The sequence below is a fragment of the Macaca fascicularis genome, chromosome X, assembly GCF_037993035.2.
Source record: "Macaca fascicularis isolate 582-1 chromosome X, T2T-MFA8v1.1".
NCBI lineage: Eukaryota > Metazoa > Chordata > Mammalia > Primates > Cercopithecidae > Macaca > Macaca fascicularis.
This window is the reverse complement of record NC_088395.1, coordinates 130,322,605-130,339,025: the sequence shown is the minus strand read 5'-3', so window position 1 is coordinate 130,339,025 and position 16,421 is coordinate 130,322,605. Positions and strand designations below refer to the sequence as shown.

At 35.3% G+C, this 16,421-nt stretch overlaps 1 protein-coding gene across 22 annotated transcripts in view; it reads right to left on the bottom strand.

Annotated features, from left to right (window-relative positions):
* Positions 1-3,179: 3,179 nt before the first annotated feature.
* STAG2 (STAG2 cohesin complex component) overlaps positions 3,180-16,421 on the bottom strand; it is a 139,805-nt gene continuing 126,563 nt past the window's right edge. For 13 of the 22 annotated variants that reach the window (XM_005594515.4, XM_005594512.4, XM_074029210.1 and 10 more), the window contains 5 exons: positions 14,542-14,731; positions 14,342-14,452; positions 11,290-11,416; positions 9,973-10,050; positions 3,180-5,106 (listed from right to left, as the gene is read on the bottom strand). In XM_005594515.4, the coding sequence (XP_005594572.1) occupies positions 5,083-5,106; positions 9,973-10,050; positions 11,290-11,416; positions 14,342-14,452; positions 14,542-14,731 (530 nt within the window). In that variant the 3' untranslated portion in view covers positions 3,180-5,082. The remainder of the gene's footprint in view (positions 5,107-9,972; positions 10,051-11,289; positions 11,417-14,341; positions 14,453-14,541; positions 14,732-16,421) is intronic. The other 9 variants (XM_074029208.1, XM_005594516.4, XM_074029213.1 and 6 more) reach the window with 1 other exon arrangement.

The following is a 16,421-nucleotide window of genomic DNA, read 5'->3' as shown; positions in this document are numbered from 1 at the left end:
TAAAGGGGACGATTCATCATGAGGATATAACAATTGTAAATATAGATGTATCCAACATTGGAACACCTAAGTATATATATGGCAAATATTAATAAATTTGAAGGGAGAATACACAATACAGTAATAGCAAAAGACTCCTCTCCACAAAAAATGTGTGAGGTAATGCATGTTAGCTCGATTTAGTCTTTCCACAATGTATATGTATTTTAAAACATATACATATGAATAGTTCTTGTCAATATGTACACACACACACACATATATATAGTCAATTAAAACAAGTAAAAATAAAAAATGAAAAACAAACTCATAGTAGCTGGCCTTTCATTTTCCTCAATGGTAGAATAAGGCCTGATGTGATGAAAACACCCATATTATTAAACAAATCAATTTTTCACAAGTCATTTAAAGGCACCCTGCTACCATTTTGGATCTTCGCCAATTCTGAGCACATCACACATAAAACGAAAACACTTAAGTTACCAAAGGTATCACTTGTGAATGTCTTTTTTCATTTTTAAAGCTGATGTGAGGTACTGGATAGTCAACTATCCTTTCTAGTCTTGCCCCATCCACCCTTAAGCAATTACTAAATAGTTCTCACATCTAAGATGGTCATTTATGTTGTCTCCTTTGCCTGAAATTTTCAGCCCTCGTCATGCAGTCCTCCTTTCACCTATCCCACCTCTCGGCTTTTAAAATGCAACTCAGGTAGCAGCTTTATTCCTAACAGCCAAAAAAGCAGAAACAACCCATAACAAATTGTAGTATATTTTTACAATGAAACACATTTAAAAGAATGAACTGTTGATATATGAAACATGGATCTCAGAAACATGCTGAAACCTTGCACAAAAATACTGTTATGATTCCACTTATATGAAGTTCTAGAACAGCCAAATTTAATCTATGATGGGAACATAATAGCTATTGTTTCTAGAGGATAGATGAACAGATTGGTTAAGGAAAATAAAGAAACTTTCCAGGTTGATGGTAATGTTCAAATAAGGATTTGGGTTAAGCAGTCTAAGCATTTGTCAAAACAGCAAATATATATAGTTTATTTACTATATATAAATTGTACACCAATATAGAAAACAGTAAACTTTTAATGATATGCACACTGAAGTAGTTAGGAGGTAGTGTGCCGGTGTTTGCAATTTACTTTGAAATACATAAATGAGAGACAGATGGATATGTGGTAAAGGCAAGTACAACAGTGTATTCAAAGTAAAATTCTTTCAACTTTGTTGTGGGAAAATTTGCATGAAATGTTGCAGGGGAGAATTCAAGTATCAGCCTTACAGGAAGCCTCCCTGAGCACATCCACTGTTTGTGCCCCTCCTCTGTGCTCCCCTAACACCCAATACAATGAACTTACTTCATTTTATTCTTTTGGCATCTGCATCCTAACCCCCAGTAGAACTGTAAACACAAAATCTGTCTTGTTGGTCTCTGCCTTCTCACCAGCTAGCGCTAGGCCAGGCACACATCAATCACTAAGATTTGTTGACCTGAAGTGACATTTATCTAGTGTACTTCAACACGGAGTTTCCTCATAACCAAAGGCATGGTGCTTTATTGGATCATTTTCTTTTGCTGAATCATTACTGCTACCAGAGTAATATGTCTGATCTGTATTCATCCATGTGACCCCTTAAAGTTCCCTTTGTGGCAGAATATTGAAGACATCTCAGTTATCCTACTCTTCTTCCCCAGTCTCTCAGCTTTATTAACTAAACCACTGATAAGTTCAGGACTCAGATTCAGCTTACATCTTCTTTATGAAAGCCGGTTAGGTAGCATATTAAGGACAATATTTATTTACACCTACCAAATCTATAACCAGTTGAACTCTTAAGTAGATGCACTATGACAACGAACAATGTACCATTTTATGTGTATGCAATTACGAATGTTTCCCTTATCTATCAAATAGTTTCAATGCTTTCTAGGACTTAATGCAGCCAGACTGCCTGAGCTGGAATACCAACTCCATTATTTACTAGCCATATAACCTTGTCTTAGGCAGCCGTATCCAACCTTCCTGGCACCAGCGGCCAGTTTCATGGAATGTAACTTTTTCCATAGACTGTGGGGGTGGGGTGGGAGGTGGGGTTCAGGATGAAACTGTTGCACCTCAGATCATCAAGCATTTTCATAAGGAATGCTCAACCTAGATCCTTTGCACGTGCAGTTCACTTTAGGATTTGCACTCCTATGAGAATCTAATGCCAAAGCTGATCTGACAGTAGGCAGAGCTCAGGTGATTAATGCTTGCTCACTAGGCTACCACTCACCTCCTGCTGTGCAGCCCAGTGCCTAACAGGCCAAGTTCTGGTACCCCTGGTCTAAGGTATTTAAATTTCTTTGTACCTCATTCTCACCTCCTTCTGATTTGTTTAAAAAAAAAAAAAAAATTGGTGGGGGAATAACAGCATCATCAACTCGTCATGAAGCTTAATGAGTTATTACACATAAACTACTTAAAACAGCACCCAGTTGTTTTAGCTATCATTTTATACGTTCAGTTCTGAATCACTAATGATAGAAGACAATTCTAATATGATATACAAACTAGCCCAAATGAACAATGTGCTAGTGTTACACTGACATGAACCTCTTAAAGAGTACAATGCAAATCTTGTTAACACTTTCTTTGATGAGTTTTCAATATGGATTCAATTAGTAAATTCTTTTTCAAATGTTGGTTTTACCTCCATGCCATGAGCCCCTTATTTAAGACAGGTTTCTCTCTTACTCTCTCTCTCTCATTCTCTACCTCAGCATATCCTGCCTGTTTCCTTCCTGGCAGTTATTACAAGTTTATTATTTTGTTTTCCCCAATGGATCTATGAAGGAGAGATCTCTTAACACATGCCTAGCACACAGAAGGCACTCAAATGTACCCTGTATAAACAATGGAAACATTTGTAAATGTGTTTAACCTATACCAGATGAAAATTAAAGCAATAATGATTACAGATTCCTATTTTAAAGTAATAACCCAATTAGGGATTTGGTTTCATTGTAAATACATATGATTTATTAAAAATATAAACTGATGGCATTCTCTATAAATTATTCCCCAAACACATGAAAAGATGTGATAATAGATATAATTTGCAAACCATTTATAGTCACCCTCCCCCTCTGAGTACAAGAGAAAACATACAACATACTGTAGGTTTATTTTTATTCAAAAAGTTACTGTCTCAAGACATAAATACAAATCAGAAAACAGTACAATTAGGACAATAGAATGTGGAGGACAACAGGTTAGAGTAATATATAAAACATTTTTAGCTGGTTGAAAACAAAGCTGTAAGAACTGCTTTCACAAAGAAGTACTCCTTTCAAGAGTGAGAAAAAAAATCAACTTAGGTTTAAAATCATATATACAGTCCTCTCAGCAGTTCTAGTTAATGCAGTGGTGTGTAAAACAACATAGGCAATACTTTTGCACATAACAATATTTGTTGATGGAAAATCTGTTAGACAAGTCTGGATTCATTTGTTATTAACCATGACTTAATAAAATAATTGTATCATGATCTTTTTAGCTAACCTATGGTTTTTGGCTACCACAGCCCAATGCTTGATTTCTGACTAAAAACTGAAAGCCTTTTGGTATTCACCCATCTGAAGATATTCTTGTATTGCAAGCATATTAAGGCATGGAATGATTAAAATAATATACCTCAAGAACTGAGAGACGACTGACAAAAGATAGATACACATGTAATATAAGTTAATATTTTGTTTTAAACGATGTCTAGCTGCCTAAGCCTCGCAAAATGAGTTGATGTCAAAATGGCAAGTAGCCACTTTCTGTTTTAAACTAATTTATTTGTGAAAGGACATAAAATGAAGTTTAAAGCTTAGCTTTCAAAGAATATTATGGGTTATGAATTCTATTATCCCATCTAATTTACATACAGCGGAAATGTACTGTAACCTGTTAGAAGTATCTTTAACCTGAAGACTGCTTGCAAAGACAGATAGATAAAACAATATAAAATACAAATTTAAAAATCATTTTAAAGCATGAACACTCATGCTTTTCTATTTTTAAACATTGTTAAACTTTCAATATATTTCTGAAACCTCATAATTTTAAGTTGGAATTTAAAAGTAAGAAAAAACTAAACAAACTGCGCAATTATAAAATCAGCACCAATTTATATATATATATAATTTTATTTAAAATTTAGATCCCTATTCCCACACTCTAATAAGCTGTATAATTTTTGTTTAGAATTTTTCTGCAAACATACTACAATAAGCTTCTTTTATTTGGAGACAAAATACAGTGGCACTACTGGAAGGAATATCACAACATTACATTTTTATCTTAAAGGACAAGCAAACTTTCAGGGTTGATAATGGGATAAGCATGTTTGAGACTGGTTACCTTCTGGCAGTTCACTGCATCTGGATATTTCTGAAAAGTATAGAGAAGCTCTTGGATTTTAAAAATATCTTAAAATACTTTTAGATGAAAAAATTGTAAAAGTTCTGCTTATAAGTTTACTTTTCTCCACAATTACAATATTTAAAACAAAGTTTTGTTGATTGATGTTTTAAGCATTTAAATTTAGAATGCTAAAAACAATTCTATCCTACACTTTCTTCAGGGTAGGGGAATAAATACATCCTTAACATTGTTTTCTGGATGTAAACAAAAATCCAGCAGAGGTCATCATTATTTAGTACAACCAGTAAATAAATGTAAGAGAATTCGTATCTGTACCAAATGCCTCTTCAGATTGTTATTTTGTTTTTTTTCTTTTTTTAAAAAAAAGCATGAAATAATTGATTCAAAAGCCAACTAACAGCGCATAAATAAAATATTTACTTTCTAAGAAAAACTGTAGCTTATCATCAAATTGTTTACTTGTCCTTTACTTTTATTCAGGCAAACAAAACTGCCCCTCAATGCACTTGATCTTGGTAAGCATAAGCATGTCATATTCTCCTTAGAGAAAAATCTGTACAGAATTTCACTGTATCTACCACACTTTAAAATTTCCTCTTCCACTTAGAAAATGACTTCACCACAGATTTAATTGTGTACTGGTATTAAAACATTGACACTCCAAGAACCTAATGAGAGAGAGAGGGGGGAGAAAATCTCGTTAAAAGTCATTCATTTATTTAAATATATCTGTAAACATTACATTAATGCTTTATTATGTTAAATAACATGCTAATAAAACCACTTTGAAAACTTCCTCTCTCTTCAGATGTATAATTCTAAAATTAAATCGACCATGATATACAATGAAATAACATCAGGACTAATCAAGATGCTACTTACCTCACAAATATAATTAAAGTAGGAACCTTGGATTAATTATGTTTATATATACCCCTGATGTCTAGATAATGCCCTAAACATAGGCACTCAACATAGGTATTTGTTGAATGAATAAATGAATGTGCTTCTTCACATATATTTCTGGCACAGGTTCCTTGGAAAGAGGTTAAGAAAGTCTTGCAAACTTGGCTATTTGTGCTGGAAGTGGATACAGTTTTTCAAAAAGGCATTTGAAAATGCAACCAAAAACAATCTAAGAACAATTCAAGTATGTAGAAAGCAGGAAGCTTTCTTTAGAAAATATGGCCAAAGTGAATAGAACAGAACTACAAATTTTAAGAAATCAAAAAGGTAAGGTAAAATCAGGGCAAAATGACTTATATTGATGCTTTCTATATACTCCAGCTGAGAAAGGAATGTTAGGTAAAATCTAATAATTACTTGTCTAAAAGTAAAAGCAGATGATGAATGGAGCAACTCTCCCTTGTTCATTAAACAAGAATAGCATGTGACTGTTAGTATATATACTAAAAGTTAGGTTGTTCAATTAAAATTCTAGCACTTATGCCCATTAAGTAATATTTTAGAATACTATAATGAGCTAGTAAGAACTGATATCAAAGCCAGATGTAATGAGCTGAAATATTACAAAGAGCTCTTACTTACAAGTTAAATCTCTCATAAGTTCTATGAACAAAAGTCATAGAACTCATGTATAACCATAAGCTGAAGAAACTGTGTATTTTCAGACCCAGAAACAAGTATCTGATTGCAGCCTCTTTATAATGAATTATCAAATAGTGTTTGGAATCCCAAGTAATGAAAACAAAGAGGACTCGTGCACCCAGTTTCTTACCTGTCCATTCACAATAACTACCACACTACTAATCCCTTGTCCTCTCCCCTTCCCGCATGCTTCAGGGTTCTCCTTTTTTGGTTAAAGACAAGAGTTTGGGTGGTTAGAACGTTTCCACCAAAGAGACCTAGATAATGTTTAAAGGCCAATTCTTGCCATAACAGTCTATGAATCTCGGTAGGGAAAGGTCTGATGATGAATGAAAGTATAAAATCTTAATTAGCAATTTAGTATAGAGTATGGGATGAAGATGAACTCAAGTTCTTTACAAACAGAGTGCCTGACTAGAAAGCACCCAAACCCCTGAGATTCTTTTTGTTTTGTACAGACTAGGTTATAACTAGATTCTCTTACTAGAACATTAAATTAGTTCCATTACATGGAGCCCTTCTTTACCAATTTTATACTATAAATAATTCTAATAAGAGAATCTCAACACAGGGGAATGAGAGTAGTGACACTCTTTTCTGTGCCAACACAAACTCTGCCTATTTCTGATGTTAACATTAATAAATACTTTAACATATTTTTAGAAGTACAAATATCAAACCAGTATATTTTGGCAATTCTGGCAGAAAACGACTGTTATCAAAATGTTATAAACCAATTTTGTGTCCAAATATAAAACCAGCTATACCATAAATCTAGAATTTTTATGTATATGCAACACAAAATGATAGGTTCAGAGTGTTTATATTACCACTTCTTAGAACTGGACATTAAAGAATTTAAATCCCAATTTTGCTACTGTTTTGATGACCCCGTTATTACGGGCTTCAGTAAGAACAGATGTGGGGTATTGTATAAAGGCAAACAGAACTTTACATTTAAAATTTTCCATTATTCCATTTCTTAAGTTATGGTTGAGACAGTATGGAATATAGTTTAGTGTATATTTTAAAAATAAACTATTAACTTTAAAAAAAAAATTACATTGTCAAAGCCTTCTAAAGAAACCTAAGCCTTTAAAGATTATTGAGCATTCAGTTATGTGACTGCTGCCATCATGTGGTAATGCTATAAAACTACAGTTATAAGTACAAGTGCTCATTTTCCTAATTTTAGTAGCAGAAGCAGCTAAACTATTATCAAATTAAGAATAAATAAAAGCCTCTCAGCTGTAACATTCAATGTACACGAGAACGCTATAAAATCACCATAAATAAAAAATGACTATTAGGACCCTACTTTTCTCTAAATGTTAAATGTCAAAAATAGATACACAGTTAATACTGCTGTTTCATTATTTTAGTAATCTGAAGAACACCTGTTTGCAAATCTAGTATGTAACTAAGAAAACAAATGTTAAAAGTTCTCCTGACATTAGACAAATACATTAAAAAATGGTGATCCTAACTGCCCATATTAATTTTGATCATAGTTAACCATTTCAATTTCTTAATTACTTCTGTTGGTGTTTCATCCAAATGGGGATTACGACAGTAGAGACAGCAGGAGATTATTAAATCAAAAGGAACTGGCATCAAATTACTACTTGGACACTTCCTAACTGTATAACTGAGCAAAGTCACTAAACCACTTCTTCAGTCTCAGCTTACTACAGCATGAAAGTGGAAATTCCCATTACCTTTCTCACAAGGTTGCTGAGAAGATCAAAATAAATCATACCTAGCATAGTGTCTGTCACCCAAGCTCTCAGCTACTACCTTCCATACTTTTCATTTCAAAGTGATAGTCAAGGTGCACTAGAATATGAATTCCTTAAGGACAGGGAGAGTGTCTTATTCACTTCAGCACCAACTTCTGATGTAATAAATTGTTGAATAAATGCATTTCATCACACCTGCTTGAAAATATTCCTTTACCCCTCATCATAATCACTACTTTCATGTTTAACAAACTAAGATAATACATACTGTTAGATTAATTATCAAGAAAACCATAAACTTCAGACTTATGAGTGGGATAGGTCACTTAGGTACTATAAAGTCTTGCTACTCAAAGTATGGTTTGCAGACCTGAAGCACCGACAGCATGTTAGCAATGCAGACTCTTAAGGCCACACATAAGACCAATCGAAGCAGATTCTACCTTTTTTTTTTTTTTTTTTTTTTTTTTTTTTTGAGACAGGGTCTCGGCTCTGTCACCCAGGCTGGAGTGCAGTATCGTAAACACAACTCACTGCAGCCTCAACCTCCTGGGCTCAAGCGATCCTCCCACCTCGCGCTCCTGAGTAGCTGGGACCGCAGGTATGCATCACCATGCCCAGCTGATTTTTTTTTTAGTTTTTGTAAAGATAGGGCCTCACTGTGTTGCCCAAGCTGGTCTCAAGCTCTTGGGCTCAAACAATCCTCCCACCTTGGCCTCCCAAAGTGTTGGGATTACAGGCATGAGCCACTAAGCCCAGCCCCTTGGCCTTATTAATAAACATGTTAGTGTGAATTAGTTTGTCAAAATAGTTCTAAAAGCTATCTGAAAGCAGATTATGAGGTAGGAGAGGGCAAGGAGGGAATGGTAGAAACTGGACATAGAAGGGAGGCCTTAGAGGATGGTATAACCATCACTTGAGGCAGTAGCTGTGAGGAACGAGGAACATAAAATGGGTAGATACTAAAAAGGGAGATGTCAAATTTATTCATTTGACAAAACTAAATATCTACTGTGCTGGGCAGAACTAAAAATGAATAACATCACTGCCTCAGGGATTTCAATCTAGTGAAGGACCAGGGCATGTAATATCCTATCTCACTATGCAAGTCTGGCAATTATTACAATAAAGTGTGTACAAGGAGTTAAGGAAGAAGAGAAAAAAAAATCTGGAAGTCAGCAAAAATTCCACAGGTAATGTCAGAATTACTATCAAATAAAGACTTTACTAGGAGGAAAAATAAAGGGGAATTTCTGGCAGAAAAAAAGCTTATACAAAGTTATGGAGTCAGGAAAGAGCATAGTGTATCTGAGAGGAACTACAAGATTTGATATGGCTAGAGCATAGAATACATGTAAGGAAAAGGCCAAGGTTAAGGTGGCAAGGGAACCAGATCATAAAAGGCTTTGTTTGCTAGGCTGAGGAGCTAGAATTTTCTTCCTAATGGCAATGGGGGAAAAAAAATCAATAAAAGAATGGTAAGTGAGAATATCACATCTGCATTTTTAGAAATATGACCCCACAAGAGGTATGAAGGAGCAGGGGAACTGCAATATCAGCTTAAAGGCTTTGCAACAGCCCATGTGAAAACTGAGGAGGACCCGAATCAAGGCACTGTCAAGAAGAATATGGCACAGGGGACTGATATAAGAGGTATTTAAGAAAAAGAACTGACAAAGCCCAATAATAACCAATTAAGGATGGTGGGAGTGGTAACTGACTCTCATCCTAGACAGCTCAATAACCTTCTCTTCATTATCAAAGCCTTTGTTCAAGTTCTCATTATTTTTCACCATGCCTTTATATTACGCCCCTCATTCACCCTGTCCCATCCATAAATGTCAAGGAAATCTTTCTGAAACACAATTCTCATCATGACATTACCTTATTTAAAAATCCTTCAATGGGCAACCCATTGAAGAACAGTACAATCCTGGAAGAACAGTCCAAATTCCTTAATATTCAAGTCCCAGTCAGCCAGGATTCAAAAGTACTTTTCTAATCTGTCACCACTATTGCATCACTCTCTTCCTCTCCCACTGAAATCCTGCCTGCCTGCCTCTTTTTCTCACGTCCAACTGTTTTCATCTATTCTCAGTATGGCTACCCCAGGTTTTCAACCTCAAACTGAGAGACTGCCTATACTTTTGATTTTGCAATCCTGGGGTACATTTAAATTAAACCTACTGATTCATCCATAATTGAAGCTGGATCAAAGAAATCAGGCTTCAGTTCTGTTCTCTCTCGTCTGTTCTTTGATGGTGGCTAAAGGAAAAAAGGAAATAAGTTGACATTAGCTATATCTACAAACCAGATAGTAACTGAAAATATCCAAGTTAAGTGTTCACATGGCCTATGTGATTGCAAGTGTACCTGACACAGTATTTTAAAAACTCATAGAAAATGATTGGCCGGGCCCGGTGGCTCATGCCTGTAATCCCAGCACTTTGGGAGGCCAAGGCGGGCGGATCATGAGGTCAGGAGATCGAGACCATCCTGGCTAACACGGTGAAACCCCGTCTCTCCTAAAAATACAAAAAATTGGGCGCCTGTAGTCCCAGCTACTCAGGAGGCTGAGGCAGGAGAACAGCATGAACCCAGGAGGTGGAGCTTGCAGTGAGCTGAGATCGCGCCACTGCACTCCAGTCTGGGTGACAGAGTGAGACTACGTCTCAAAATAAAAAAATAAAATAAAAAATAAAAAACTCATGGAAAATTATCCTGAGAGACAAAAACCGGAAAACTCATTTTTCATTTTACTTTAAAAATCATTCTCTCAAATCCGTTTTCCTTTTGAGGCACCTTTATACCATTCTAAAAATTTAATTATTTCTTTAAGAAGAATACACAATATACTAAAAAGAATCATAAGACTTGACTTAGAAGTATCAACTTTACTGTTTGCTAGTTTTGCCTCTTTGGAGAGAGTAAGTTTCAATATTCTCAATCATCTCAACTTACTTCACAAAGTTGAATGAGATATGTAGCAAAATGAAATATGTAAAACCATTTTGTGTATGATCAACCCTAATCACATATTTAATTATTAATAAAGAATACACTCCTTCCTGTATTTAACTTCCTTCAAGTTTAAATAATTTTACTTCATTATCTGATATTGAATTTGTCTCAACAAGTATTAATACATTGTTTTGATAATGGTATACTTTTATACTCATGTTTAATGCATAATTAAATAACAATTGACTTTCATAGTCAAATTAGTATTAATCAAAATATACCCTTTAAACCTATATATTCCTAAATTAATCTCAGAAGCAAACAGACAATTTTTATCATCTTAATCTAGGATCTATCACCTTCACCAACCTTACTCTCTTCTAAATCCCTTCCCATATATCTAAAACCCCTGGCAACTATTTTATTTAATATTTTTGCAAAACTTATTTCTCTTGGTAAGTATTTCTCTACTCTAATAAATATCCAACATAATTTTCAAAAGATCTAAATTGAAAATCTTACAGAAATCATGAAGTTTCTTACCAAATCTATATCCATGGTGTCAAAATCCATTCCCTCATTAAGATCCTCAATCCTCCCTTCTGAGGACATCATAACATCTTCAACAATTGGCTCTTCATCATCTTCCATTAGGCTTGTGCCACGCCGACTAGAGAAATATAAAACAAAGTCAAGATCTGAACTCACGTCATGACTATTAATATATAGGCAGCAGTATGTGGCTCTCTATATTCAAGTATAATGGAAAATGATGGAATTAAAGGTCAGGGAGAATGATTAGGCATTATGTCATCAATGATGTCAAAACCCAATGTTCACTTGTCTAAAAATGCTAAGGAGTTATGTTTATTCTACATTACTTCAGTACATTTAGCTTTATAGTTCTGATATGCCATATACAAGATTCAATGAGAATTTCCCACATGGGAACATACAAGATACCTCAAATCCTTTTTGAAAGTCGGCAGGGTACAAATTAATAAACAAACATAAAACAGAGACCAAAGAAATGACATTTTCAGAATACACATATTTTCATCAATATATAATGCTACTTTTACCTATCACTCCCTCATTCATTCAGTACCTAATGTGTACCAGGCATGTGCACACTCACTCACACAATGCCCACTATGTGACAGGCTTCTACTGTGTCCTATAGATGTTTAAAAAAAAAAAAAAAAAAAAAAAAAGATGAATAAGACTAAGACATGATTCCTGCCCTCAAGGAGCTTACAGTCTACTATGGCAAACAGAGATAAACAATTAATTATGACAAAATGTGATAAAAATTACAAGAAAACTATGCATCAAATGTTCTAAGGACATACTAAAATAAGGGATTAATTCTGCCTCAGGAAGAAATGAGGAACACTCATGCTGAAACTTAGATTCGTGTGCCCTATGAAACTCAAACTAAGACATATATAGAAATTTAAAATGAAAAACTAAGACCAAGAGTTATATATGTTATTACATAATTATGGGGAATACATTAAGTTCACAAAGTAGCCCAGATCAGCATAAAGTAGCCAACATAATTGTGAGACTGAGTAGGACTTGTTTTTCCCCAGTTTGGCCAACATTACCTTCTTTTCTCATCCAAAGACACCCCCATAGTCAAGAAAGTTGCCAAAACCCCAGCAATTATTTACCGAATGCTTACAATTTACACAATACTATGCTGGTTCTTAAAAGATATAAAGATAACAAGGTATGATGTCTGATCCATGTTACCTGGACAAATATGTTTATAATGGTCCTTATTTCCTAACAATTCTAGGTAGAAAGACAATTTTACTGTATTTTGTGGAGGCAACCGTGAAGGGAATATACGTGCTGTATGAACCATGTGACAGAAAATCAGAAAGCTGTTCTGCATTTTGTTTGAAATACAAGGAAGATACATGTGATACGAGCTATGAAAAATAAGATAATTTGGAAGTATTTTTATTTATAGGGCAGATACCATTATAGAAAAATCATTGTAAGATGAAAATGCTTTAGAGTCCCACGCAATAGATGACTTATGGTACAATCACCAAAGAATCTTCTGGTAATAGTTATTTAACTGAGATAATTTCTTGTAGTTGCCAGTGGGGAGGGAGGGGGAGGCGGGGGGCGGTTAACTATAATTGGGAATTAAAATGGTACTCAGTAGTAACATGCTATTATATAGGATCTTAGGAACTGGTATAATGTTTTATGGGGAGAGATACAGACCAAATGATTGCATGGCAGAATTCTGGAATATATGGACTGGTGACAAGTTGGAAGCCAAGAAATTAGTTGTAGGATCCAGCATAAAATAAGAACTTATAATAACTAAAGTGAATTTATGCAGGCCACCACTCATAGTAAATGATCATTTTGTAAGAAAAACAGGTAAAATTCTTAACATCTAAAAACCAACAAAACAGAACAAAATATGAATTAAAAAAAGAAGAGGGTAACAACTACTATCAGTAAAACATATAGCACATTATAAATACAATGCTTTCAAACTCAAAAACTTAATCATAATCATCACACTTTTCCCTATATACTAATCAAGACATTTTAAAAAATTATCTAAAGACTGCTTGTCTGCCATTTATTTTAGAGCCAAAGCTAATGAAGATTTTATAAAGATTTATAAAGTTATCATACATAATCCAGTAAAAGCAAAGTATTTAAAAGATAAACTTCAATTTTTTTTAGCATTGAACATTTATTCAATTCAATGAACATTTACTTAGCACCTTTTATGTGTCAAGCACTGACAGGCAATGAATGTGGTCCCTGCCCTTGAGGAGCTCACAGTCTAGACAAACGGGACAAACTCATAAACAAATATTTACAGTACAACGTGGCAAGTGCTATAAGAAATATGGATATACATAGTGTTATGGAAGCATAGATGACCAAAGCTTCAGTTAAAGTGACACCTGAGCTTGTTCTTTTATGATGATTTTACCAGCTGCCAGGGAATACGAAATCATACTAAAATGTGGCAGGGGCCATCGGCCATATTTTGAAACATCTTGCATGCCATGAGCTAAGGAAGTTTGGAGTTTATCCAGCAGGCAATGGGGAGTCACAGAAAGGTTTTAAGTAAGAGTTACCTGGTAAGATTTTTATTCTAGAATAGTAATTCTTGATGGTAGTGTGAATGATGGAGTGGGGGGTGAAGGGAGAGGTTTGGTGAGAAGATAAATGGGAGATTTGAGGGAAGAAAACCAGTTAGAAAGCTAATATAATAGTTCAGGTGAGAGATGAGGGCCTGAACTAGGTTGGGAAAATCAATTAGGATGTAACAGAACTGTATTTTTAATGCTGTGTACCAAAATAAACAAGGATTGATATTTAAACTTTTCCAACAGATCAACCTAAGATTGGTCCTTTGGCTAACTGGGTAGTATTTTAATTAAAATATTTTGTTTTTCTGTTGGAAAGACCAATTTTTAGTTCCTTGATTATTTCAGCTCAAGTTACTCTAGAGAGTTTGCTGAAATTTTTAGATAAGGCACACATTAAAATGTTAAAATGAATTAGTGAACTTCCTAGACTCAGACAATAAGGCACTCTCACTTACATGGCATGCTGAAGATTAGTTCGCAGTTTAACATAGCTCATTGCTGCTCTCTCCTGCTGTTGCCTTGCTTCCTCTTGTTGTCTTTGAGCTAACATCCATGTTACCTGCGTGCTTCAAGGAGAATTTTATTCTTCTTTTAACTTAACTTTTTCTATGTAATTAATAAAGTTATAGTACAGAAAATGATCAAATGTACTTACTTATAATCAAGAGGTGTTTGATGATGTTCAGTCTGCATTGGATAAACACTCATGAAGCTATCCTCAGGCCGTAATCTTTTGGGCTCTCTCATAATAGTGGAGGTGAGTTGTGGTGTCTGCATCATAACAGGGGTGTGCAGTGTTTGTTCTCTGCTTAACCACATACTATCACTACTACTACTTTCTTCAGCTGGAAAAGAAAATTAACGACGAGGTTTAGTCACTAATTTTGACTATTCAGGTGTCTAATACAACCTGTTCAGGTCAATAAACATCTGTTGCTTTCCACATGCAAGTCATAGGAATAGGGGGACACAAACCTATGTAAGGGGCAGTCCCTGACCTGGCCTTAGAGTCTAGTTGTAGACACAGAACAACTAGGCAATTAAAATACAATGTGGCAAATGCAAGGAGAGAGGGAAGCATAAGGGGAATGGGGGCAGTGAAAGGGGTCAGAGCCAACTATCCAGAAGCAACTTCTAACTAGAGTAGGTATCAGCTGGGCTAGGAAGGCTTTTTATTCTAGGCAGGGAGAAGAACATAAAGCAAGAACTAAGGCAATTCTCGGCTCACCGCAACCTCCACCTCCTGGGTTCAAGCAATTCCCCTGCCTCAGCCTCCCAAGTAGCTGAGATTACAGGAATGTGTTACCATGTCTGGCTAATTTTTGTATTTTTAGTACAGACAGGGTTTCACCATGTTGGCCAGGCTGGTCTTGAATTCCTGGCCTCAAGTGATCTGCCTGCCTTGGCCTCCTAAAGTGCTGGGATTACAAGTGTGAGACATTGCACCCAGTCGACTGAACCCTATTAATCTGCTAATATTTGACCTACAAAAAGGGCAATTTTGTATGGTTCAAAACTAACAGTTTGCTACTCCTGGGGCACAAAGATTGAAAGAGTAGTAAAAGACAAGGCTAGATAAAGAAGCAGGAATCAAATTGTGGAAAATCTTGTGAGCTCTGCTAATGTAACAAGGAACTGCTGTTAAGGTTTTAAGGCAGGGAAGTAATTTGGTGAGTTATATGTTTTAGTCAATGTGGTGGCAGTGTGGGGAGTAAACTTAAAAACAGAATACTGGTGAACAAACAGACCAGTTAGGAGGCTAATTGTGTGGCCTAGGTGAGTGAGACATGGTAACAGGGATGGAAGTAATAGGAGACTGGTTCCCAATCTATTGGATGCAGACCGCTGAGCAGGTAGTAAGAGCAACTGCAAGGGGGCCACAAATCTATATGAATATTAAGCACTGGACTAAAAAGAAAAAAGGTTTCACACCTGCAAAAGCTACTTTTTTCAAATGTCTGTAAATGTTGCCATAATTAGTCAAATTTGTGTACAATTGTTACTGAATTAATAGTAATTTTTAAAATCACTGACTTGGGAGAAAAAAATTAATAGCACTTTGTGGTTGTGAATTTAGAAGAAAACTATTTCATTAGAAGATTATACATATGAGGCCAGGTGTAGTGGCTCATGCCTGTAATCCCAGTACTTTGGGAGGCTGAGACAGGTGGATCATAAGGTCAGGAGTTTGAGCCTGGCAAAGATGGTGAAACCCCATCTCTACTAAAAATACAAAAATTAGGCGCAGTGGCAGGCGCCTGTAATCCCAGCTACTTGGGAGGCTAAGGCAGGAGAATCACTTGATCAAGCGAGGGGGAGGTTGCGGTGAGCCAACATCACACCATTGCACTCCAGCCTGGGCAACAAGAGTAAAACTCCATCAAAAACATAAAAAAGATTATGCATATTTGCAAATGTGTGTAAGGTTTTAAGGGATAAGAGTGGAAAGAAAATGCATGAATAGCTAATACTATAATAATAGATTAAACATAAACTCCACATTTTGCAATATAATTATATCAGCCTTTAAGTTCT